General features: G+C 42.3%; 2 protein-coding genes across 5 annotated transcripts; both read left to right on the forward strand.

The window, feature by feature from the left end:
- The first annotated feature begins 2,876 nt into the window (after window positions 1–2,876).
- LOC109515837 (ectodysplasin-A) lies at window positions 2,877–18,241 on the forward strand. Of its 4 annotated transcripts, XM_019869875.1 has the most exons (9): window positions 2,877–3,346; window positions 12,805–12,904; window positions 14,756–14,794; window positions 15,183–15,353; window positions 15,674–15,708; window positions 15,786–15,837; window positions 16,048–16,178; window positions 16,427–16,703; window positions 18,189–18,241. In XM_019869875.1, the coding sequence occupies exons 1-8, from the start codon at window positions 3,017–3,019 to the stop codon at window positions 16,685–16,687; spliced, it is 1,119 nt and encodes a 372-aa protein (XP_019725434.1). In that variant the 5' UTR covers window positions 2,877–3,016; the 3' UTR covers window positions 16,688–16,703; window positions 18,189–18,241. The 4 variants fall into 4 exon arrangements, with proteins under 4 accessions (XP_019725434.1, XP_019725433.1, XP_019725435.1 ...); XM_019869874.1 differs by lacking the exon at window positions 18,189–18,241 and having other exon boundaries at window positions 16,427–17,474; XM_019869876.1 differs by lacking the exon at window positions 18,189–18,241 and having other exon boundaries at window positions 16,048–16,172; window positions 16,427–17,474.
- Window positions 18,242–20,952: 2,711 nt separating this feature from the next.
- LOC109515835 (leucine-rich repeat-containing protein 32-like) lies at window positions 20,953–24,459 on the forward strand. Its single transcript, XM_019869870.1, has 2 exons — window positions 20,953–21,298; window positions 21,422–24,459. Exons 1-2 carry the CDS (start codon window positions 21,215–21,217, stop codon window positions 23,297–23,299), a joined length of 1,962 nt encoding a protein of 653 aa, XP_019725429.1. The 5' UTR covers window positions 20,953–21,214; the 3' UTR covers window positions 23,300–24,459.
- The last annotated feature ends 2,128 nt before the right edge of the window (window positions 24,460–26,587 follow it).

Genomic DNA, 26,587 nt, shown 5'->3' on the forward strand with positions numbered 1-26,587 from the left:
CCAATACCAGCCCGAAGAGCATCATGGCAAACATCCTGGGAACAAAGAGACCATAACTATCATCCCGGCGGATTATTTCCAAATAACTCAAATGTGTCACGTTTTTCCATTTCAAAACCAGAGACAAACAAGTAAGATAACCTGCAGTGAACCAATGCGTGAGATTGTAATGAGTAAATAATCAAGCAGTATAATTGGATACACAAACCATGATAAGGATACGGGAAAGTTGTGTGCTGCCAGTGATTAGTATAATGAGCTAGATCGGAAGACGACGTAAAGGCAGGTGAGCGCTGGAAAAACAGGTGGGTGGAAGCAATGGAGAATTATGCTGCTTTCATTTACAACTCCTGAGAAAATGACTGCTTTGGTTCATTATTGAGACAAAGTTACATCTACACAACATTTGGAAGCATTGAATGAAAAGTCACCTCGCCAATCCAGTGTGCGAAACAAAGGCTACTGAGCAGTCACTTCATTGCCATGAATCACTTCACTGATATGTGTCCTTATAATGGCAATTAGACGTTCATTCTAGGGTTTAGACAATTTTCACCAAGGAAGACGATGATGTATAGCACCTCATCGCTGGGACCAAGGCAAGCATCATCTTCCATTAGTGAGCTTCGGCCCATCCCAAAACTCTTCATGCCAGAATGTAACATATCTATTCTACAAACCTCATCTGGCAGGGAAAGCCTCTAAATCTTGTTATAAGCTCAGAGAGGATCGTGGCACACCATTTATACACGCTGCATAGAAGCCCCGCGGATGGAAAAGGAATTACCCATACTCCTGCTTGCTATTGCCTCAAAGGAAAAAAAAAAAAAGACAGCCAGCTGTCACATTCTTGCTGATATTTTGTGTCCCTTGTTTCTGACCGACGAAACAGAAAAATACAGTCGGTTGATTAATAATGTGTCACTATGTTTGACGTAGATTTCCCTGAATATGTTAATATAAAAACAGAGGAATAAATGCACTGTCTATTGTGAATGTACCACTTCTCGCAGTCACTGTGCGTGCCGCTCAGACGAAGAGCGTAACAAACGCGCTTGGGTTGAGCCCTCACTCACTCAACGGCGCCTGTGAGGGTTACTTTTCTCTGCCTTTGAATCCACTTTTTCTTCCTCAATTGTAAAAAGGAAGGAAGAGCGGGGTGAAGCTCGAAGAGTATTCCAAAAAGAAGCTGCATGCAACTATATCTCTGTATGTAAAAAAAAAAACGTGCTGTTTTCACATCATCAATCTTGCATCAATTAAGCTAAATTGTAAATTCTGTTAAACATGATACTGGTATGCAGTGTAATTGATTTACGGCTTGGCAATGCTGCCCTTCAGTGGCAGCTGACTAGAAACACTTTTTTTTTTTTTTTTTTTTTTTTTTAAGGAGACATCACAAAGATGAGAAACAGACAGTGACTTAATGACAGTCTGAACAAAATGAACCGCAATATATTGCCCCAGAGACTGCAGCATTCTTAAAGTAATCAACTCCATGCTGAGAATATCCCCCAGACATGGAGCAGCTTTTCATCTCATATCATCATATTCCTATTTTTCTTCAAAACACACAATTACTCAGTATGTGCCGTGTAAGTCGATATCACATATTGTTTCATGGTTCATTCCAAATGACATGAATATTTTCCAACAGTTTCCAAATAAGTAACCCACACCGGTAATCAATCAAGGCCCAAAATGTTGTTCTTCACGCATTGCTATGTAAAGTCATGGATAGACTGGGGCACGGTACCTCTTGTGTCAAAAATCAAACCTGCTACATTTTACGAGAACAAAGCTGCTTTAGTTTATAAAAACTGCATATTGGAGTCAAAGCAGTGATCGTGGTACGGTGATATTTTATCGTGTAAAATGAGTGCAGTGGCTCAATAAAAGTTGGGAAACATTGTACTTGTATATGGGGGACTACTTAGGACTACCTACTTCCTAACCAGTAATAACGTCCATGGAGACATGAGTGGTGATGCAATTTACAACGATAGAATGTACCCTTGTTATTTATGGGTGTGAGGCCATCCCACCACAAGCGGAAATTCATATACAATTGCCGGCCGCTGAAATTAATTGGAATATTGTGCGTGTGTGTGTGTGTGTGCGTGCGTGCGTGCGTGCGTGCGTGCGTGCGTGCGCTTATTTATTTATTTATTTATTGTTTACCCAATGTTTTCCAAAACCGTTGATAAACGTTCACTAATCCCCCCCCCCCCATTTTTTCAGGGTTTGTTCAAGGTGTCAAAGATGTTCCTACCAAAGACATTCGCAAACCATTTTTCTTGACCTTGAATGAACCCCTGGCGGGTAAAAAAACATCCGACCGTGCACAAACACTCGCACGCTTTCACCGCTCAGTGAGATACCACATCGACCACAAGTAGGCGGAGTCCATCATAGTTGAGGAAACAACAAAACAAGTGACCCTTCCCCACGTCACCACAACCCAAAACCAAATAAACTAATAACAATAAATTATTTTCAGTCACACTTGTCCAAAGGTTTGCATTTGAACCATCCACAGAGAGGAACACAAAAACAAGGTGCCGAAACTGATCAATAGCAAGTTGAAGCTTGCACAAACAACATGCATGGCATCAGTTACCACTCTGGCGTGTCCACACTCATGTAATAGACCACAAATTAAAACTTGTGGTCGCTAATATTGTTTCCATGTCACTATGAATAACAAACCAAGGGGGGGTTCTTCTCACATCATGGAATCAGTTCCACGCATTGCAGTAACACAATAAATCCGTTTGATGTCGCCCCATTACTTGTTCTGCTGCTGCCGGCTTTCCAGAGTTTGGCTGATCCATCGACCAATCAGATGTGAGGGGGCGTGTCCCCCAGGGTTACTACAGATACTGGACGAAGTTCGCACTGACCTGCAGCCGCCGCCGCTGCTGTTGCTGCTGCACGGATGAGTCTCCACGTAAATATATAGCCGCGGCTGACTATGCCGAGTTAAAGAGCATCTGACTTGCGTGCGCTCTGTCCAATGATGGCACGCGATGTAATGCCCGTGGATGGTTTCACGGGAAAAGCGATGCCCAGAGGTGAGCCCTGCACATGCAGCGCCAACTGCCGGAGTCGGAGCACCAGTGTCGTCTTCCTCGGATTATTTCTGCTGTCACTCTCCTTGCACGCGGTCACGCTTGTCTGCTATGTGGACCTGCGCTCCGAGGTCAAAAGGGAAATAATCCACCAGAAGCGAGACTCCATGCTGACACTAGCGGGCAGCGACCTGGGCAACACCGTGTCTGGGGTATTCCCGCCCGACCCCCCGCGGTTCGAACCCCGCAGCAGCCGCTCCGCAGATGACCCCGAGGTAAATTCTTAAAGAGGGCAGGAGCAATTTCTTTAAGCACAGAGAGAGTTTTTGAGTGCGAGCTGTCAATGGCATCTTTCTTTCTTTCTGTCACTGTTTTGGGGGAAAAGTACATAGTTGTACTTTCAGGGCCTGAAATTGCCACCGTTTGGAAACAAACATTACCTGTACCTATTTGGACATGAGTGGAACATGTCCCCTCGAAGTCCATGGAGTACATATTTTATCTTGAGAGACACAAACTGACTCCTCCTGTGCACATGACAGACACTCATTGACATGAATTGTGCAGTGGAACCTTCCAAATGGAACACCAGCCGTTCTGTGAAAACCAGGTTGTCCACATGGCAAATCATGTCAATACCAATTACAGTATCAGGTCCAGTTTCACACTGTCTCAATGCAAAACCACTACGGCAATTTTGAAGTAAAAGTTGAACAAACTCAGCTGTCATCCCAGAAGGATATGGTCACCATTGGGCAATAAAACAAATTATTGAACTGCTCGCCCTTTAAAGTCACCAGACTGGCAAATTAGTCAATATTGTCTCAAGGCAAAATAAGAACATTGTTACACTTGTTGTTTCTTTTTCAGTATCTACTGTATAATTAATTGATATTGAACATTGTGTCATGATAATCAGCACCGTAAATGTTTGCCTTGGGACAAATGTGTTTCCTGTTCATTATAACGGTTGCAATTTGCCTGAAGTCGAAATTGTTACTTCAAGACTTTACACAGATCGGATCAGCGGAGAGTTTGCATTTGATGTAAAATTGGTGAAAGTTTGTAAGTTGCCGATTGATCAGTGACGTCATTGATTGACATGACGGCACACACAAAATCACTGCAGAGACATCCTATGCTGCCATGGTGAATAATCCACTCAACTCAACTTAAGTCAATTGTATTTATAGAGCACATTCAAACAGCCATCGCTGCATACAAAGTGCTGTACATGGAGCAACTATCATCTGTACAACAATAAATCAATAAATCGGTAACAAAGACGATAGAAAGCACCAAACAGTAAAACTAAGATCAAGTCTGAGTCATGCTGAGTCAAATGCCAAAGAATACAAGTGAGTTTGGAGGCGGGTTTTAAAGATGGGCAGCGAAGGGCCTTGCCGAATGTTCAGTGGGAGGTCATTCCAGAGAGAGGGCCCAGCAACGGAAAAGGCTCGATCCCCTCTAAGCCTCCGTTTAGTTCTTGGTACTTCTAATAATCCAGGGTTTCTCATCATTATACAGTTGGATTTTTAAAAATAATTTAGGGAGTTTAGGAGGTGGGGGTGTGGGGGTTTGACCGCCTCCTTATTTTCCATGTACTTAATGTTTATCAGTGTTTTGGGGAGGAGTTTTTGTGATTAATTGTTTTTGTCTCCCAATGCATTCCAATGGGCGTCAATTTTGGCTATTCCTGTGCGAGGGTCAACTGTACAGTAAATCAACAAGTTGTTTAAATTGATTTGGATAGATTGGTCCATCTTCAGATCAGATCAGTGAGAGGTGATCGTTTGTTTTAAGATGCAAAATCCTTATCGTGGAAAGCCTCGTAACTTTGGGAGTCTTTGGAGGTTGCACTGCACTCTTGCTTTATTCTAGCTGAACCAGTATTCAACGTCGAGTGTGTTGCTGTCAGAGATCCTCCTGACTGAAAAGATTGATGGACAAGCTTAAGGTTGACTTGGCAATGAAGGTTATGTCGAAGTGCTGGAGCAGGCACTCAGCCAAATAAACACATCACCTACGAGCAGGTGCAGAGTCCGAGGCTTGATGTGCATTCATTGGCACGTCGACGAGCCGCCTGGGACTGGCGCCAGCTTCACCTTACATTTTCTGGACAGGCAACAGTCAATTTAATGTTCATTATGTTGTCATTGGCTTCAGAAACAACCCACCCTTTTACTCTCCTCGGTTCAGCAGCACAAAAGGAGCAAGGTGTGAAGTTTTGCTCCACTCTCAAATACCTCCATTGTTGGTGGTTATGCAACCTTTTTACACTGACCGCAAGTATCATTTGAAGGTGCAGAATAATAGTAGTTCTTGGGTGTTTTCTACCTTTGATACTTTCAGTTTGGGAAAGTACCTGCATCGTTTTATCTCTGGAAATGGTAGGACATTACCCTGGAGTATAATAGCAATGTAAGGGACAACAAAAAACCGAAAGACCTTTATATCCGACAGTGCAGACACAGACCCTGCCGGTTGCAGTACAAGACAACAACGGAGGCGTTTGTTTTGTAACATTTTGCTTGAAGGAAACAAAATGAACCGCTAAGCTGAGACGATTGAATGACTCTCCTGTGTCCTTCGCTAAGTCGATTTTGGATAGGAGAGCTTTCGTCGGCTGAATCTGAGGAGATGGGCTTGGTATTCAGTCCAGATGCTGATGCTTCATGATGCTTTATAAAAGACTGTAGCCCAGCTGTAAATATTTAACCGCGCTGTGATGCCGTCCTATCCAGATGTCTGCATTAAACAACTCTGATTACACATCCCACAGTTTACATAGTTGGAGAAACAGGAGCATGTGGCGTTCGGACGCAGCTGCCGCACTTGTTAGCTTTTGAGACTTTGCCTTTGAAGAGTCCTTTCTGGATGCCGAAACATTATTCAATGGATTTTTCACTTAAGTCTTCATCAAAGGCATCACAACGATTTAAAGTGTAGATACGCAACAATGTGAAACAAGGGATGACGCGCCTCCTATAAAACAGAAATACCGTATTGGCCCGAATATAAGACGGCCCTGATTATAAGACGACCCCCTCTTTTTCAAGACTCAAGTTTGAAAAAAGACTTTTTGAACACCAAATTAATTTTTATACAGAAAATAATTACAGTACATCTGAAACAAATGATTATAACAATATATTTGAGAGAAAAAGCATGTTATTTTGCCTCATTCAAATCTAAAGTGCAATCACATTCGTAAATGAATGGCTTCTGATTTTTTAAATGTAAATTACATCATAACTTCTCCTCAGCTGCCGTTAACCTGGCCTATCTTCGACCCACTTTTCTCCAGATTGTCACTACGTTTCTCCATTTTCTGTTATCTCTTCTATTATTTTCTTCTCTTTTCCTTCTTACCACTATTTTTTTATTTTTCTTCTTCGTGCTACCAATATTTTTATTTTTATTCTCCGTGGCAGGGGTTCACTTTGGCCTGGGGAGTCAAGTTCAGCATTCGCTTCATTGATATCTGACGCCATCTAGCGTCGTGAATGGGTATAATGTCTAGACCCTGAATATAAGACGACCCCCCACTTTTTCAGTCTTATTTCAATGCAAAAAACACCGTCGAATATTCGGGCCAATACGGTAGTATGATTCATATAACTGCTAAAACTCATGTGGGCATTTATTTGAATTTGGATCTCAGAGGCAACAGTTTTCGCTGCTCCTGTCATCCATTTGTTATCATCGTGCCAACACGGTACAAGTAAATATTTGGGAAACTGGAGCATTGTATCGTAGCAGCTCAGCAAAAGGATTGAGGCTTGGTTGAAAACACCTTCATAGACCACATTTCAAGTACATCCAAGATCACTTTGTGGATTTGAAATAGATTATTGAGGGTTGAGTGTAAATCAATCCCAAAGGACAGTTTTTGGTGTTTCTTTTTTGGGCGGGGGGGGGGGGTAGCATGCATGTTAGGTTAATTGAAGACTCTAAATTTATTGTCGGCATGAATGTGAACATTCTTTGTTGCTAGTCTACAGGCACCCTGCAGTTGAATGGCAACCATTCCAAAGTGTATTCCACCTCATGCTCCAATTCTGCTAAGAAAGACTGTCAGCTACCCGCAACCGCAATGACGACAAGCAGTATGGGAAATGTTTGGAAGGATTTGGTAGTGTTTTGCCACTATGCGGCCAGTAGCACTGATTGACTTTTCCACTTAGCAACTGAGCAGAATACTGCCCGTTCCAACATTTCAAAACAACTGTATACAGTATATTATGAAATGTATTGTTAGCTGGAACAGCCGCTATATCACGCATACTGATCATCTGTCCATCTATTCATTTTCTCTCCCGCTTGTCCTCATGAGGGTCAGGTGTGAGTTGCAGCCTAGCCCAGCTGAATTTGGGCAAGACTTGGGGAACACCCTTTATCTCACTCATGAGATATCTCTTATTTTATTGGATCATTCCACTCAAACTACATCCAAAATTGGATTTTTACAGGAAATGTGTTTGATTTTCCGATTTTCAGTAGATCCCTTTTTTATCCGCACTGGTCATGAGGTTGAATTCTTTCCAGACGAGAGCAGATGATTTTGGTCATGTGATCTCACAACGAACGCAAACACCAGCCTGCCTTCAACAGACCCAGGTGGTATGCCCTCCGATATCAGTCACTCCCAGCTGTACAGCAGATCTGCATGATTCAGAACAGTAAAATGTTTCTCCTGGCCGCATCTTCCCCTCAAGTTTGTGGATAAGAGTGATGTAATTTGAATCTGAAGAAGAATGCAAATACCTGTATTCTACATCATGCCCAACTCACTCTTGTCTCCACATTTTTGTTAAGGCACTGAGTATTCTGCACGTTACAACAATTGTATTTTCTTTCTTTTTTTTTTTTCATCCTGCTCAGATGTTTGCCTTCAAAGTCCTGCAGACAACAGATGTTAAAACATCTGGAGTCCTGTTAACAGCAATCAAAAATTCTGCTTGATGGGGCACCGAGTCCAGCCTACATGCAGTGGCGGCACCCGGGTGGGCTGTCACCAGTGACGAGTTGCATCTCAGCTTTTTTTTTATATGAATCTGCAACCTTGCGGGAAAGCTGGTGGCAGGAGCGCCAATTTTGGTCATTTTAGGATCGCTTCCGTTGTTTCTATTGTCCATGTACTTTTTGTGGGCACAGTGTGGTAGAGGTTCTTCGAACTGAAAACTGTTGTGTTAACTCAGCTGCAACCGTGCAAGACCATCGTTCTGTCAGAAAAATTTCAGACACCTTACACATTAATGTGAAAGCGATACTCTAAAACCGGTCACAAGCTGAAAAATGCTGATTGCTACGTTTCCAAAAGACTCGCAATGCCGGGCGAGACTACAAATCGGACCAACTTGGAATTGCTTAATCTGCACATCGCATAGCCAGCTCGAAGCTTCCCTTGCCACATTGGTTGTCTTTAGAATGCGCAAATGATGACACACATTTTTCCGTATTCGCCCGGCTGATCGAATTCCCTGAGGTTTGACCATTCCTTGTGAATCAGAAGCCATTTTTAGGGATGCATAAAGTGTGTGCTGCCAATACAACAGCAATGAGTCCCCACCAGCTGTGCATCTTAACTGTGTCCCTCAGTTTTACCTTGACTTTCAACTGCAATTTTGTGGTTGGGTTTCTCCACTGTTCTGCAGTTTTAGATAATTATCCCTGGAATTCAACATGAGGGCATCGTGAGTGAGACCACATTCCGGGCATCACAGCTTAATAGCTGTGTTTCCCTCTGACAATCGTCTGAAAACGTTGATGAATTCCACTAGTTTGGGTGAAGAAATGAAGTGGAAACACAAACAGTTGTTTTATTCCATGTTTATAAACATCTTGTGATCACAAGATTACACATCCCCAGGGTGATTGAAATGTAGTCATATCCTGACGGAACAACGGGGAATCGTGTCTTTGACCCACACCAGCAGCAACCCTCACTTTGAAGATGTGAAAGCCATCTAATCGTTCGCATTTTCTCCCCCGTGTTGACAAAGAATAGTTTACTCAATAGTTGGCACTTGGCATACATACCGACACATCGTCTTCCTGATTTACTGTAAGGTTCCATTTCTTGGAAGAGTACAAAGGCTATAAATGTTCTAATGAAGCCGTTCTCATGAAATCATTTCATGTTACATCATCTCCAACACCAGTTTTACCTTCGTAGCAGTCTGGCAGATCCTGTAGCTTGTTTGTTTTTTGGCATTCGGTTGCAGTTTCATCTCGGGCCAAAACCTGCATGTGGAATGATGATGTTTGGCTGTCAGAACAGACGAAGGTTTAATGCCATATGCCTGGACATACACCCACAGTCCTTTGAGAGGTAACAGGCTCTTGTGCCAACAGCTGTAGCGGAGATGTAGAGACACCTGCGCACCAAATGAAAAGCAAACATCTGGAGGTCTGTGTGCCGATAAACCATAGTAGCCACAAGGGCTGGGCAACTCGTCGAAATTTAATCCCGATTTGGATTTTGGATTCTCTTGATCTTAAAAACGTCCAAATTAAATAGAAATGATCAATGTGCCGAACAACGTGGTGTGTGTGTGCAAGTTGCCGGGATTGTGCAAGTTACCCTGAATGCACCTGTTACTTGCACAGCGAGCGTGTGAAGTGTGTGTGTGTGTGTGTGTGTGTGTGTGTGCGTGTGCGTGTGTGTGCGTGCATGCGTGTGTGCATGTGAGATTCTGCCTTGCCTGAGCGTGCTTTAAAGTGACACTCCATTTGGGGTTTATTGTAAAACTAAATGAGCAAAGAAAAATAATTACTCACGTTGTATATTTGAATACGAGACATGCTTCATTTTAAAACCATTTGTAGTGCTCATTGCAAAAGTCAATGTAAAATCCCACTGGCATGCTAACAGGTTATTAGCATCGACATCGGCAAGTGTGTATTCCATGCATGCACGGCGCCACACTGCCCTCAAAGAGGCCAACTGGTGTGGCAAACAGACACGGTATTTATTTTTCATTATTCATTGTTTTCATTGATATTATTGTAATATATCCAATAATATTTTTACTTTGTTGTTAATTCATTTTCCAGTGGTTCTTTCCAAGGAATTTCTACACATTTACAAATTAAATGGCAGGAAATATGAGACCTGAGGTCCCAGCTTAGCCTAATAAGACTTGTAAAAAAAAAAAATGGAACAAAATAAGATGAAATAAGTAAGAAATATCTAAGGGGGATGCTTATTGGGATTTAAATGCATGCAAAGTGTGGATAGATAGATAATGAACATAATAATAAACGATCAGACGCGTATGTCAGCTGGTCAAGGCATAGATTCCTTGTGAGGAGGAGGGCCCCCTGCCAAAAGGAACAGGGGAAGAATCCTTCCTAGTTTACACAGGTTCGGAAAGTCCTCTTTTCAGTTCAGTGCCATGATTTCAGAAAATGTCCTTGAATTATCGGGTAAATAATGTCAGGTTGTATTAATGCAAGCCTTGGAATTTTCTTTCTTTTGGACAAAAACGTTGATTGTGAGATGTCAATTGTCTTCCTGTGGACATAATCAGACTGACTTATATGAAACATATAGGCTAGCTGTTGCACAGCATTATGATAGCATCGTAGCGTTGATTAGGATGCGATTGCTAATCTTCATGCCACACAGAACAAGTCAAAGAAAACTTACCAAATTGTCCAACATCAAGTATCAAGTACAACTTTATTGTCAAATGTGCTGTATGTAGAACATACAGCACAGATGAAATTTCCTCCCTCTTAAACAGACAACAGACAACAAGAGGAGCCGCTGCGGGTGCCCGCGCCGCCATCAAAAGAACACTTAACATAAAATGACAAAATAATACAACACAACACATAAAACAGATAGTGTGCCATCTTAACCACTTTTCCTCCATTCACTTTGTTGTTTGAAGCAGTAATAGATGAAAGAGGAGCAAATCAAAGTGTCCTTTTCACCAGTGGATCAAAGACGTCCTGCTGAAATGTGCACACGTCTGCTACAAGCTAAGCTTGAAAGCAACAAGAAGCTGTAGCATCCATTCACGAAAAAGAGAGATTGGCTCTCTTCTCCTGTCCCATGTAAATCCGCTTCAATTCCAAGCCGCGACTCCCAGTTCCACATACGCATCGGCGCTCTGCGCTGACGCTCCTTTCTTCTCATCGTCGGCGCAAGCCATGCATCCATCCAGCCGCAGACTGTCCATCAGCACCGACCTTTTCCCTGAACAAAGCGGGGCTGTGAAAATGCTGCCTATTTCAGGCGCAAGACACAAGCACCCCGGAGCTGTCCAGCAACGACAGTCAAATGGCGCCGACATTCCTCCCAATCAAAATCAGTGCTGGTACACGTGTGCTTCCGAGAAGGCTCAATCACCAAGCACAGATTCTTCCTCTTTGACGAATGTCGTGGCCAAAAATGCTGAAAACATACAACACTAATTGTTTTTCTTTCACCCGTACAATGCTCAAGCTCTTTGTGGAATTGAATAATGGGAGGAGGCCACGAACAAAGGGTTGTGTCTTTCAAAAGCGGACCACATTGCTGGTAAAATTTGAAGGATCCGGAAATTCCTTTGGCAGGATTCAATTAAATAGCGTCATTCTTGAAATCAATCTGTTTGAGGATCCTTCATTGACATTGACATGCATCATTTAACTACTGTGAGGTGCTTTGCTGTTTTCACATTATGGCGTTGCTCTGCATAAAACCACCCCCCCCCCTCCAACTAAATGATAGAGAGGTCTGTATAGCTTTTTGAACTTCGAGTTGAGATGCTGCACGTGTCCTGGCTTTGAGGATGTCCATTGCATACCTTCCAAGCAGATATTCAGCCTCTCGGTCTTGGACCACCATTAATGCATACATGAATGTTGGACTGAAATGTTGGCTGATGAATGGGTGGTCTTGTGTTTCCATTGTTAAAACACTATGACTTCTTTGAACTCTTTCCTTTTCCACCGAGTCACTTGGGCCGCAGCAATCTGTAAAGACTCAACTCCCGGCTTTGGGGGAGAGAAGGCGGAAGGCGGAAAGGTTAAGACTCGCTATTGACCTTGAAAAACTGTTGTGATGTGCAAAAGACTCGCTACTGATCCAAAAAATGGGAAAATGATATTCCTGCTCTGCTCTGTACAATGAAAGTACTTTGCGCAGACAGGTTGCTCTGAGCCTGGAACAGAGCTCCAAAGCCAAACTTGAAACATTCCGCTGCCATAGTTTGATTTTTATCTGAACGTTTCAACACTCAGGTCAGCGCGTCATCTCAAGTTCACATGACTGTAGCTCGAGTAGACCCAGTCAAAGAGCAAAACAGGGCATGTTGACTCCTGAGAACACACTCCCTACTGGCATTCTTCTTGTAAAGGGTGATTTCACGCCAGCTACGTCAGTCCTTTCATCGACTCACATGAGTCCATTCACGCTGTAGCTGTGCAGGGATGGGACCAGCTGGCATAAGAATGGGCAATGATCTCAGACGAAACACAATGCTTGTCCTCCTTTTGTATATGAGCATGTTCGGGACAAAGCGGCTGCGCAGGGCGGCTAAACGATAGACAAAGGTGGCTTAAGTTACAGGATAGGTTTCAGAGCCAGTCAACAAATACGGCTGGACCGGAACCGTCAAGAATCAAAACGGAATCTTGAGAAGGAAGAACATAAGGCAACGGCATTATTTTACAATAAAATGTCGACTCTATGAATGAAAGAACGGGAAATAATTGGTGTCTGTTTTTCCTTTCCTAGGGGCAATTACTGCACAGAAATAGAGACATCCTTGCCACTGAAGACAATCGAGGCATAACTCAAAGGGAGAAAAGAAGTCCCGGCAAGCAGCCAGAAGCAGGTATTTGCTATTCCATAGTTGGCATTATTCTTCTTCAGTGAAAACCCTTCCCTTTATTATAGAGGGGGAAAAAAACAACAAATACCCCTGCAGGCTTCTTTAGCTTGTTGTCAGATAAATGTTTCCTCGAACTTTTGTTTCTTTGGAGATGATTCACTCATGTAAATAAGAGGCTGATGTACAGGTATAAGTCTTTCAAATATTAAAAACAGATTGTTAGTGGGTTGTCACATTTGGTCGACCTTTTTTTTTTTTTTTTTTAAACTTACCGTCATCATAAAGCTGTTGTATCACGTTTGTTGCTGGAAAAATGCAGCATGCATAATTAAATTTCAAAACAGAATGGGACTGATTATTATTTGGATGCAAGCAGGTCATGGGCAGCTTTCAAGGCACAGAAAAAACAGTGTTGCTTACCCCTTTCTTAAAATATTACACCGGTGTTGATTTCCCCCTTCTTAAAATATTACATCCCGGAGACATCTTTTTGGGATTTCCATTGCGCGGATAGGTTCCATGTTATGGATCAATATCCACTTTCAGTAAATACGATCATATAATAAGCACAGTTTCAAAGAATATGCCCTTTTTCAGTCAACCGTGCAATAATTTAAAAAGGCGGTCATCATCTGAGACGCGAGTGGCTTTCATAAATCCGGCGGCACTGATTCATCATCATCGATGGCTCGACAGCAAACCACATGGACTGATATGTTTGAATTAGCGTTAGTAGCTTTTTTTTGTTTAGAATGTTAGCTATGCAAAAAAAATATATATCTGGCAAACGCTTTGAAGTTTCATGAGAGAAAGCAACAAGTGCTACATGATCACAAGGCATTCCGATGTCTGCGGCGTGACATTAAATACTTGGGTGGGGGTGGGGGGCGGGGGGTGATTGAGTTTAATTTAGAAGAAAAAACTCACCTTTCAGACTTTGTACATAAATCAGTAAAGTCCCGAGCCTCTAAACACTAATCATTCCCAGTTCTCTCAGCTGCTCGTACGACACAGACAAAGGCATTTCTAATCCTAGCCTTAGATGTGTGTGTGTGTGTGTGTGTGTGTGTGTGTGTGTGTGTGTGTGTGTGTGTGTGTGTGTGTGTGTGTGTGTGTGTGTGCGTGCGTGCATGTACGTGTGTGCGTGCGGCAATGTGTGTTCTCTGCCCTCCTTAACGGGCACCAGATTTCAGATAGTGCTGCTCGTTAAGAAAAATGTATGCGGATGCATCCAGTCATGTAGCCAGAGGAGAAACTCTGGCCATATGTTCACAGGGGACTCAAACTGTGAGGTTTTAAGGTTAAATGGCCTTTGTAGTCGTAATGACATGGTAAACACAAGAGCAGCGAGACGGCCTTTTGAAAAGAATTCTTAATCTGGGTGCGTGCGCGCACACACACGCAAATAAAGGCATGCTCAGGGTATTTTCACGCACTGACATAGATGCCCCACCACCGTCTGCAGGCACACATATGCACATGGCCTGTAAAATAAAGACACATAAACGCACATGCACATTCGCACACTTTCATCTGCATTCTCCATCTGGGCTTAATTCAACGAAAAGGATTTTGGCAGGATAAAGTATCTCTCTAATGATCTTCTCCAGTTCCACTGCCTGTGAATGCTTAAGGCACTTGTTCATACAGATGAGGTGAAACCACACTAACAAATTGCTACACTCGACAAACCCACAGGATTAACTTGAGTGCTCAGTGCCCAATTTGTCAGCATAGAGAGGAGGATACCTACACGGAATAAACTGGACCCTCGAGATGAAATGTTAGATAATGATTGGTCGAAAGAGAACTTCAAGCTTAATCATTTAGGGGTTTTTTTTCCTTGTCTTTCAGAATCGACAGGAAAAGAGAAAAGGAAAGAAAAGAAAAAAGGTAATCAAATAGACATGCTCAGTCCTCTGGGTGATCGGAAGAGGGTTGCGCGAGGGGAGGCTAGACTACAGATCCAGTTTTTGGCGATTCTTAGTCATCAAGGTCACCAGCAAAACTTCAAAGGCAAAATTGTTAGTCACCGAGAAGTCTGCTGTAGTTGCTTTTGAGTCAACTTCTGTGGCCGTAACTGCAGTTACCATTGTTTTCCAATACCAGCCACGTTCCTAAAACTCGGCTATCCAGGGTCCGCATGCCGTTTATGAGTCCCGCATCAATATCTACCTTTTTGTGTTGGCTGTTGGGCAGATGTACAAAAGCCTTTATGATCATCACTGTCAAATAACTGACTTGCACCATTTGCCGACCACTTTGCATTCTATCTTCTTAGGCAAGAAAAGAGCCATACCGGGCCCCCCTGGTCCTCCCGGCCCCCCGGGCCCCCAGGGCCCACCGGGGATCCCCGGAATCCCAGGGATCCCAGGAAGCAATGCCGTGGGTCCTGCAGGACCTCCCGGGCCCCCTGGGCCACAGGGGCCTCCAGGCGCCCAAGGCCCAGCAGGTACCAAGTTCAAAAAAAGAAAATGAGTGGTTACAATACTACAATAGCCCAAACTCGAGTCTTGCGGCCCGTTCTTGGATTACACGGCATGAGCCTGCATGTAGCCATGTTCCCACGCTTGGAGGAGGCTCGGGTTGTCAAAATGGATAAACGGCTGAACAGTGAGATTTTCTCATGCGAAATGTCAAACATTGTGAAGGATTGCAGGGATGTCTCCACAGTCTTTGGCATTGCTTGTTTTGATTCAGTCACAATGGTGTCATCTTTTCTTAAACTGCCGCGGTATTGGCCAGAATCCCATCATGTCTTGTTTCTTGTAGGAGTTCCTGATCAGACAAAAATAAAAGAATTCCAGGTAGAGTGTGTTACCTCCAAAAATACTTATGTCCCACACAACACTGATGTCAATGACGTGACATCTTTACTTTTCAGCCCGCAGTGGTCCATTTGCAAGGGCAGGAAACGACCATCCAAGTGAGAGAAGGTGGGTTATAGGTTGTTGTAGTGGATGATGATTATTGGGGCTATCGTGGAGAACGACCAACTCTGAATTATGTTCAAGATTTTCTATATGTCGACCCTTTCATGGAGTAACGTAATTTTCTGGATTCTATACTACTGCAAACAACTGTGAACTCCACTCATTACTACGCTGAACCTTTGTTTGTTTGTTTTTCTTGCTTGACATGTTTAGATCTTTCGGAAGGCATCCTCAAAAACTGGAAAATGGTGTCCATCCATCACCGTGTGTTTAAAATGCACTCTCGCTCTGGAGAGCTAGAGGTGCTATTGGACGGTGTCTACTTCATCTATAGTCAGGTAGAAGTGAGTACGGTCCTTGACGTAACTCTTATAATTCAGTGGTGATTTCAAGATCCAAGTTGCTTACCTTTTTTTAGCCGTATAGTTCAAAATGTTGAAACTTATTTTTGTTCTTCCATCCATGTCTAAATGTACGATTTGTAATGGAATCTCATGTCAGCTACTCAACTACCCAACTGTTTCAACTGGACACAATATGTCTTGTTTGGGCGTGCCGCCGCAGTCTTTCATAAATTTTACCTCTTCACCAGGTGTACTACCTCAACTTCACAGACATCGCCAGCTATGAGGTAATGGTGGACGCCAACCCGTTTCTCCGCTGCACTTGCAGTATTGAGACAGGCCAGCGCAAGTTCAACACTTGCTACACAGCTGGGGTGAGCCTGCTGCGTGCTGGCCAGAGAATATCCATTCGCATAGTATATGAGGACACGCTCATCAGCATGACCAACCACACCACTTTCTTGGGGAGTGTCAGACTTGGAGAGGTGCCATCTGCTGGACAGAATTGATAACTGCAAACGTCAGCCTGTGTGTGTGTGTGCGTGTGTGTATTTCAAGACATGGTTAGACTTGTGTCTGAAAGCTTCCCGTTTTGCCCAGTGAGAGCCTGCTCGGATGACACTGAAACCCTGTGAGGTGATTAAGGTTGAGGATCACTCAAGCTCACAGTCACAGCCCAGTAGAAAAGAGGACATTATGTGACTGTTCTGCTTGTGCTTCCACTGATTCAGTGCTATTGGTCATGATGAGCTGAATGTCTGTTTGCTCATCAAACAAATGTCACTATTTATAGCGACCCGCCTCTCTTCTTTCTCTCTCTCTCTTAATAACTAGGAAGGATACTGCTCAAACTGGTATTTTAGATTCACAATGAAATGCTGTTGAATCGTAATTTTGTATCTCCAAAAAGCATGTGGTCATATTTTGATGTATTTGTACACTACTTAATTTAAGTGTATCAATACCTAGATGTGATTTGTCATAAAGAGCAAAAAATTCAAGTGCGAAATTTAATAAAAAAAGAAAGTTGAGAAAATCCATGCAACTGGAGTCAAAAGGTATTCCCAGAGCAACAGCACTATATATTTTGCGCACATTTTGCACAGCAATATCCCTGCAGAATATCAGTGATATTTTTTGTGACAGTGCTATTGTTGACTTACCGTATGAATGCATACATGTGGGAAATTATGTGGGGGTTTTTATACGTCTGTGTACATATTGTATATAAAAATGGGATATACTTTTGTAAATTGAGTTGATTGAAAGATTAAAATGGTTTGTTCTGTCTAAAGGCATGTGTGTCATTTCTGATCAAGTAGCCTATGGTTACTGATTTAGCAGTTTCATGTGGAACTCATCTGGCATGGGCACCAAAGTGGTGTGCTGTCAGGGCCCATCGTCTTTATTTATCCCTTAAACATTGTGTGTCCCCCCCCCCCACCCACCTTCATTGTAAACTGGAGAGGTACTTAATATATTAGTGCCATTTAAAAACACATTTCTAAGCCATAATCTACAGTTTGTTAGCTGCGTGACTTCCCCCCATTTCCGAAATCAGTATATCACATCCAGGGTTTAGTCTCCTACTTTTCTTGGTACACAGATCCAACGTTTGAAAAGAAATTATATTCTTGTCATATTTTGGTCACTGGTGGTGAATATGTTTGTGGCAAAAAGCAAGAGAGCGCATTAACAAACAAATGCATTCAGAAAAGATCAATTCTAAGGGAATAAAATAAGGAAGGAAGAGGTGGGTCCACTAATTGAGTCAAGATGAATGCTGTACTACTGAGAGTTAAACCGTTAGTGACGATCCAGACACTGAGGTCACACAATGTTCTCTTAATGCTTTATTTTCCTTGGAAATTAATGCTGTCTGATCTACTCTCTGACTCTGTAATCTCATCAGAGATTAAATCAAGAGGAACACACAGAGCTGTGAGCTGTTTTTGATAGTGGAGCCATAACCTAAAATTTGTGAAATAAATAGAGATGGCAATATGGTTATCTGTGTGTGTGTGTGTGTGTGTGTGTGTGTGTGTGTGTGTGTGTGTGTGTGTGTGTGTGTGTGTGCTGGGGGGAGGGGGGGGGGTACATATAGGTATTGTGCCAAAATAAATCAAGGATTATTTGTAGTTTAAAGACAGGGGTGGCACAGCACTAGGGAGGAGCTCAACAATTACTTGCACTACTTGGAACAGATGAGCAAAGCACGTCAAGAGGTCACCCTTGATAAATTAGATGCAGAATCAAAATTAAGAATTTGCATTGGATAGCCGTTCCTGGTACCGGGTTCAATTCCAGCTCTGGCCTTCCTGTGTGGAGTTTGCATGTTCTCCCCGTGGTTGCGTGGGTTTTCTCCAGGTCTCTCCGGTTTCCTCCCACATTCCAAAAACATGCATGGCAGGCTGATTGAACACTCCAAAAATGTCCCGAGGTGTGAGTGTGAGCGCGAATGGTTGTTCGATTCTGTGTGCCCAGCGATTGGCTGGCAACAGGTTTAGGGTGTCCCCCGCCTACTGCCCGAAGACGGCTGGGATAGGCTCCAGCGACCCCCGCGACCCTAGTGAGGATAAAGCGGTTCGGAAGATGAATGAATGAATGAATAGCCGTTCCTGAGAACTGTCAATGTGTACTCCAAAGAGTTGTTAATGTAAGCGAAAAGTCTCATTTAGCTGTGAAACAGACCCAAAATGAGCAGAAATCTGAGAAGACAGAGTCTATAATGGGCAAGGAATTCGCGGGCCAGCATTTCAATACCAAAGGATCTGGAAAACCACTGACGACAACTTAAATGTAAAGTGGAAGATCACAGACTCTTTCCTTTGAGGGAAATAGCTGACAATATCTAAACAAGTCAAGAATTCTACCAAGAGGCTTGACGTATAATTAATTGTCAGCCTATCCCAGCTGACTTGGAGCGAGAGGAGGGGGTACACCCAAATCACAGGGTGCAAATAGAAAAACAATCACTCACACTCACACAGGGCTCTTCCGAGTCTTTAATTAAGCAAAGATGCATGATTTTGGAAATAAAAAGATCTGTGAGGTCAATGTGTTAACCACTCGTTATGGCGCCTCACATTAAAATAGATTACATTTTATTGTGCATGATCCAGATAACAACTCTTTTGAGGCAAAGAAAGGGAATTTTCTTTCAAGCAGGCAGCTGCAAGTGACTTAGTGAGGGAGAAAACATCATGTCTGTGAGACTCAAAATAATCTTTCATTTGCAAGAATAAAAATAATCATTTTATATGCAGTTGTGGTTGTCTTCCGTTTCTGACCTTTTATGCATCAATTTTGCTAATGGGACAAAACAACCAAAAATTGTCATTGCCCAGATACAAATCGGGGCTTTTGCCTGGGCCATTTTGTCACAATTAAAAAATCATGTGCTGGTGACTGGAGAGAACCCGAAAGAAAAGTCAGTCGTCTCATGTCTATTTGGATACCTGGAAACAATACATGGTACCGAGATATTTGTATCCTCTGCTACAGTTAAGTGGATCTGTTCGGGATAAATTAGAAAGTAAAACACACACACACACACACACACACACACACACAGACACACACACACACACACACACACACGCACACACACACACACGCACGCACACACACACAAAACCCTTGCTCGGGGTGGTAAGTAACAAGTGGTAAGCTTTCATTTCCATACAGCAAACCGATGAAGATAAGGTTGAAGCCTGTTTGAAGGATGCGAGAAGTGGCACTGTGTGAGATGATAACAAATGGATGACAGGAGCAGCGAAAACTGTTGCCTCTGAGATCCAAATTCAAATAAATGCCCACATGAGTTTTAGCAGTTATATGAATCATACTACCGTATTGGCCCGAATATTAGACGGTGTTTTTTGCATTGAAATAAGACTGAAAAAGTGCGGGTCGTCTTATATTAGGGGTCTAGACATTATACCCATTCAGGACGCTAGATGGCGCCAGATATCATTGAAGCGAATGCTGAACTTGACTCTCCAGGCCAAAGTGAACCCCTGCCACGAAGAATAAAAATAAAAATAGCGGTAGCACGAAGAAGAAAAATAAAAAATAGAGGTAAGAAAGAAAAAAGAAGAAAATAATAGAAGAGATAACAGAAAATGGAGAAACGTAGCGACAATCTGGAAAAAAGTGGGTCGAAGATCGGCCAAGTTAACCGGCAGCTGAGGAGAAGTTATGATGTATTTACATTTCAAAAACCAGAAGCCATTCATTTATGAATGTGATTGCACTTTAGTTTACATATTTAAATGTTCAGATATTAAGATTTGAATGAAGCAAAATAACATGCTTTTCCTCTAAAATATAGTGTTATAATCATTTGTTTCAGATGTACTGTAATTATTTTCTGCATAAAAATTAATTTGGTGTTCAAAAAGTCTTTTTTCAAACTTGAGTCTTGAAAAAGAGGGGGTCGTCTCATAATCAGGGCCGTCTTATATTCGGGCCAATAAGGTAATTCGAACAAAATACTTGCGTTTGAAAGAATTATGGTTTCTAGCTCCCTTGGTACATGTGACCCTCATCTCTGCTAACACCTCAGCCTCTTTGTACCATGTCAGTGGCTTTCACCCCTGTCCATACTTTGATTATTTGTTCTTCGCGAGCTTATTTTAAATTATTTTTCAATTTTTCCATTTCAACAATAAAGAAGCACATACAATCATAATCCTTTCCACATAAAACTAACTCACACATAAAGTGGGATAATACAAAATATTGTACAAGATATACATTGCTGCAGAAAGGTTACATTTTAACCTTTAACCTGCTTTTGCGTGGGTCCAATACAATGAGTCCAACATGTCATAAAACATGATAATTTTCTTTGTGTAAAAGGCCATTATTTGCCCTCCATGCATAATATTTCTAAAAATAGCATCCCGAAGCCTATCTGCTGTCCACAGCTGTTTATTCTTCCTTCCATTTTTTTTTTTTTTTTTTTAAATGGGGCGTGACAGTAAAAAGGGTGTGCAAGAGGATGACAGTAGCATTGGAAGTGCAGAGGAAACATGGTCAAACACATGTTTGCTTATCTCCTCCTTCTATGGTCACTCGGCCTGTACATAACCGGGAAAATGGATGACGGTCCAAAGGTAGGCTGAAGGAAAGGAAATTCTAAACCTCTTCACTATATCTATTCATGTACAATATGTATCCACTTTTTTTTCTATGATCTTAAAAGTATGCACTGATGATGATTAATGTTTGGTTTCAAGGAGCAATCTTGGAGAAACCAGAACCTTGATTCCATCCCTCCGGATTTGGATGTACGATTGAGAAGCCTTGACCTGTCCAATAACTTCATCAGACGGCTGCACAAAGTTGATTTGCCGTACTTAGAGCAGCTGGACTTCAGCAGCAACCAGCTGGAGCTCATCTCTGAGGGAGCTCTAAGAGACCTGGCTGTGCTTGAGAAGTTGAATCTGTCCATGAATGCACTGAACACCAACCTTGACAGAAACAGCAAAGGCCTACAATCCATCGGTGGACTGAAGAGTTTGGACATATCTTGGAATAACTTGGGGAACGAAGCAGTCAAACTGTATCTACGAAACAAATCCTCTCTTGAGCAACTGAAGATGAGTGGGAATTCTTTAACATGGCTTACACACGACTTGTTCAAAGAGAGTGAAAACCTCAGGAGCATTAATATCGATGCCAATCTGATATCAGCGATTGACAAAGGAACATTCGAAGCGCTCGGAAAACTAGAAAAGCTGAACCTGGCTAAAAATAACCTTGCTCACATATGTGATTTTAAATTACAGCGAGTTCAATATTTGAATCTAAGTAGAAATTCCATCGAGTTCTTTGTTACCGCTGAGGATAACCACATGTACTCTCTTGAAACACTTGACCTTAGTCATAACAAACTGCTTTATTTCCCCATTCTCCCAAAACGTAACCAATTGAAATTCCTTTATTTGCAACATAATGTTGTGGGCACTTTAACTTCAGAGGAATCGATGGTATCAGAGACTAATGCCCTTTATAACGAAGTGGTCAGAATGAATGATGTGAGAATCGGAAAAAATCATCTCCACTCAACCTGGAGACTGATGCCACTGCTCCATATTGACCTCAGCCATAACCACTTCACATCTTTTCCACTGGAAACATTGAGCCTTCTCTCAACTTTGGAAGGGCTCGATTTCAGTTTTAACTGCGTGCAAAAGCTCACATGGAACGTCCGACAGGAGAGTGCATCTAAATACTACAGGCAGCTTTATTTTCCCTCCTTAAGGTACCTGAACATGCAAAGCAATGGACTCGTATCCATTTCACCACTCTTTCTCAAAGCGCTCACACAAGTCGAGACAATAAATCTCCGAGACAACGCGGTGCAGCCTTGCGCTCCCGTGGGCCAAATGCCCAGCTCCTTATCATCACAGCAACTCAACTTGAACTCATCCTGTATAGCCTTTGGAAAATTAAAAACTCTCAAACATCTGAGCCTTGAAAACAACGACATCAAGAGTCTTCCGGCAAATGCATTTCGGGAAAGTTCTTTGGTGTCTCTCAACCTAGCTCGAAATTCTCACATGATCATGCGAGTTGACTCATTGGAGGACATAAAAGAAACTCTTCAGTCGTTGACGATCAGTGAATTGAATGTGACCAATTCCGAACTGTTTTTGCCCTGCATGCCACTGCTAATGCATCTGAACATATCCAACAATCGTCTAACTGCCTTACCGCATAATTTAAATTGCTCTCCTCTGAGAGAACTCAGCATAAGGAATAATGCCTTTGTGTCTGTAAACTACTCGTTGATTCTGGCGTTATCAGCACACCTCCATGTTATGTATTTCAGTGGAAATGACTTAACCTGTTGTGACAGTAATTGGCTGAGCGCCCTGAATAATTCCAGGATTAAAATGCCTGATATTGATCTCACCAAATGCGTCACCGATGACAGCAGTATCCCTATCGAAGAGTATTTGAAAAGTTCTTCACTGTATTGTTCGCACCACATAAAAGGGATTCACTTGGGACAAATCTTTATTGTTATTTTGTTTGTAACTGTCTTCATAACAGTTTTCATGATGTTCGCTCGAAAAATATGTTGCCTAAAAAAGTCATTCGGAGTGTGACAAAACCGTACAGTTGTAATAAGATTCAAGACAAACCCGGATCAAAAATATTCTCAGTTTGAATTGACACTGTAAATTAAATTACTTAACAAGATGTTTATTCTTGCATCTGTTAAAGCAACATGAGTACACTGGGAGTCTACTGGATGAACGGTGGTGGTGCTGCGCTGTCCAGCCCCACTTATTCGGACTGTGAACCCGCGCCAAGTTTGACTGACTACATGCAGGACCTTCAAAAGAGTACAGAAGACCCAGGACTCCTGACTTACTTTTTTTTTTAACTCACAGTGGCCATTAACCTGAAATTTTCGGGGTGCAAATAGTTGGGGCGCACACTGTAAATCGATTTGCAAAATAAATACCGGTAATAATTCCCCTCATTTTCACAAAATTACTGATAAATGGACTGAGTTCATCAGCAACGGCAAATATTCAAGAATAGTAAAAAAAGATTGTTTGAAATGTTTCCGGTGAACGCACTCACCATGTTTCAGCACTCCATCCAGGCCCACCACTTTTGAGGTTGGAACTTCCTGTCTCAGAGAATGGTGAGGAGCCTGACAAACCTGTAGAGAAGCAGAAGAAGGGATTTCACTTGTATCGTGCTTTTCTACCTTCGGTAATCAAAGTGCTTGAACACCATTTCCACATTCGCCAACTGACGCAGCATCAGAGGCAACTGGGGGCTCAGTATCTTGCTCAAGGACACTTGGACATGGTCACAAAGCCATGCCTCCCCGATAATACCAAATATACAGTTGATAAAGTATATCAACTGTATAGAAAAAATTAATCAGCCAAAGCAGTCAGAAGACGTCAGGGTGTCCCAGTACTTGCACAAGTGAGTGGAATCGTACAGGTGAAGTAGCAGGAGCCGAAGCAATGGATTTGACCGCTAGCGCTACGCACAGCTTGTCTGGCTAGTCATCACTTGTTATGACAGTTTGTTTTAATGTTTTACAGTGGTGTGACAGTCAAGAATTGCCACGACTCACCCGAGCATTATGACGTCACCATTTGGCATTCATGTTGTTGTTGTTGCTTTTTCAATGAGATTACCTGTTCATTTACGATCACCAGCAGGTAAACTCGACTGGTAAAAATGTTCAAATGTTTGTTTTAACATGTGCAGTCAATAAACATTTTATGGGCAGCAGTTTAACCCCAGAACGGATCGCTTCCATTTCTATCCAGCCATTCGTTTTGTGAGTTGGAACGCATTCCAGTTGTCTTTGGGTGGGAGGAAGCTGACAGCCTCGACTGGTTGCCAGCTAATCACATTATTTCAAATTTTATTATTTCGCATAGGAAAATTGGTCACTAAATCCAAACAAATTGGAGGTCAACCAAGAGAAGATTGTGTTTAACCTGTGACACTCACCTTTCAGAACTATTGTGCCTAAGATATGCATGCCACCCAATGAGACGACATTTATGTCTGTATCATTTTACGTTTTTTTTTTCGAAGCAGGAAAACACTTTCACTTTAATACACAGCATTGTATTCACTTACTGCTTTGTCAGTAAGGCTCCATCATGACAAACAGGATGAATTTGCAGGGACTCTAAAAAAATTTTCTACCAAAGGCCTTTAATAAGGGAATGCCTGTTTAGTTCTCGCCACAGTACGTCACCTAAAATGGGGTTTTGCCACCTTCAACCATCCCCTGTGAAGACACAAATAAGTTCAATGTGTAAAAATATCAAGGTCACAATGTAACCTCTAATTTGAACTACAATTTGCACCATCAAACAACACACTGAATTGGAAAATTGTTGTTTTTTTATTGACAACGATCGTTCACCCGAGTAACCCATCAGAGAAGGTTCATCTCAGAATTCTTCAGTATCTACTGTACACAAGTTGCCCCCTGCAGGCCGTAAGTAAGATTGTTAAGCACTTTGACTTAAATCAAAAGTGATAGCGTCTGTCTGTTCCTACAACAAAATCCCCCAGAAAATACAGCCTTGAGGAATAATGTCGACAAAATTAGCAGTGTTCTAGTTTCAAATCGATGTGAAATGGTTCCTTGTGACCTTAAATGCCTTGCACATGACCAGATAACATTTGTCCCAGAGCACATTGAGGCCATTGGAAAAAATATCATCAAATAATGTTAAAGCAATAAATAAATTGAATTTTGTATCAATCAAACCACAAATGCATGCATGATCCATTTAGTGAGGGAAGGACGGGGTGCAAATCAAAAGCAAACAATTTTAAGATGATTTGAGATTGGCTGACCATCTCAGTCAGAAAACACACAACAGTGGTGAGCAATGCTGCTCTTGTGCTTGCAGACGCATACGTCTCATTTTCAATGATATCAATTCCAGTATTAATGACCAAAAAGTGCCAGTATGCTCTTGAGCAATAGAACGGCCCCGCCCAAATTTTGGGTACTTAATCAGATAGCTGCCTGACAGGCCCATGCAAAGACAGCAGGAAAGAGATCGTATTGAATGTTGGTGTAAAATAATGGGAATGGAAGGATCAAATTGTTTTCATTATTCTGTGGTGATGATTAATGGGAGTCTGGAATTCACATGTAATCACCTGTTTGCTTGCACTGATAAACGTGCAAAGACTTGCCTGCCATCCATGCAGTGGCGGTTCTGGGGGGGGGCCAACGGGGGCCAGTGCCCCTGTAGCACTGACTCTGGCCCCCCCTGTGGCCCCCCCTCCGAACGTAGATTACGCAGTGGCGCAGAGTTGCAGACACGAAAGGTGGAACCAAAGTGCGTGGCTTAACATTCTAGTCGGACCCTTTAGTGTGCTGCACCACTTCAAATTGAGCGGGAAAATGAGAAGCAGTCCGCAGAGCAGATTACCACGACACGAGTGCTATTTTGACACGACACGATTTATATTTTCAATGTAAAATCACAAAACGAAACAAGCCCCCAACAGTAGCATTTTTAAGTCTAATTCCTCTTCACTTAAACATTTAACGTTAAAAATCAAAAGAAAAACTGACATTACATCATATTTCTATATGAAAAAGAAACACATTTATCCAGACACAGAGAGAGAGTCAGATGATGATAGTGGTGAGAGATTTGAAGAGGAGCAAGTTGAAAGCACCAGAGAGGGAGAGTCAGAGGACACGGGATTCATTTATTTTCAGAGCGAGGACTCAGAGCAGGAAAGGGATACAAATGAAGATCCTGAGAATTAGGAAGATGAGACTGCAATAGAAGTGGAGTGTGAGACACAGACAGAGGATATTTGCGCTTCCACAAGCACTGGACCATCAGGTATGTGATGCTGAAAATAACACTATCCTG

This window comes from Hippocampus comes, unplaced genomic scaffold (assembly GCF_001891065.2).
Source record: "Hippocampus comes isolate QL1 unplaced genomic scaffold, H_comes_QL1_v1.1 scaffold9, whole genome shotgun sequence".
Classification (NCBI taxonomy): Eukaryota; Metazoa; Chordata; class Actinopteri; order Syngnathiformes; family Syngnathidae; genus Hippocampus; species Hippocampus comes.

Coding starts and splice junctions, on each gene's coding strand:
- LOC109515835 (XM_019869870.1), top strand. CDS start 21,215: ATGGTCAAACACATGTTTGCTTATCTCCTCCTTCTATGGTCACTCGGC. Junction 21,299..21,421: donor AAATGGATGACGGTCCAAAG/GTAGGCTGAAGG, acceptor TTTGGTTTCAAG/GAGCAATCTTGGAGAAACCA.
- LOC109515837 (XM_019869875.1), top strand. CDS start 3,017: ATGATGGCACGCGATGTAATGCCCGTGGATGGTTTCACGGGAAAAGCG. Junction 14,795..15,182: donor AAGGAAAGAAAAGAAAAAAG/GTAATCAAATAG, acceptor CTATCTTCTTAG/GCAAGAAAAGAGCCATACCG. Junction 15,354..15,673: donor AGGCGCCCAAGGCCCAGCAG/GTACCAAGTTCA, acceptor TGTTTCTTGTAG/GAGTTCCTGATCAGACAAAA.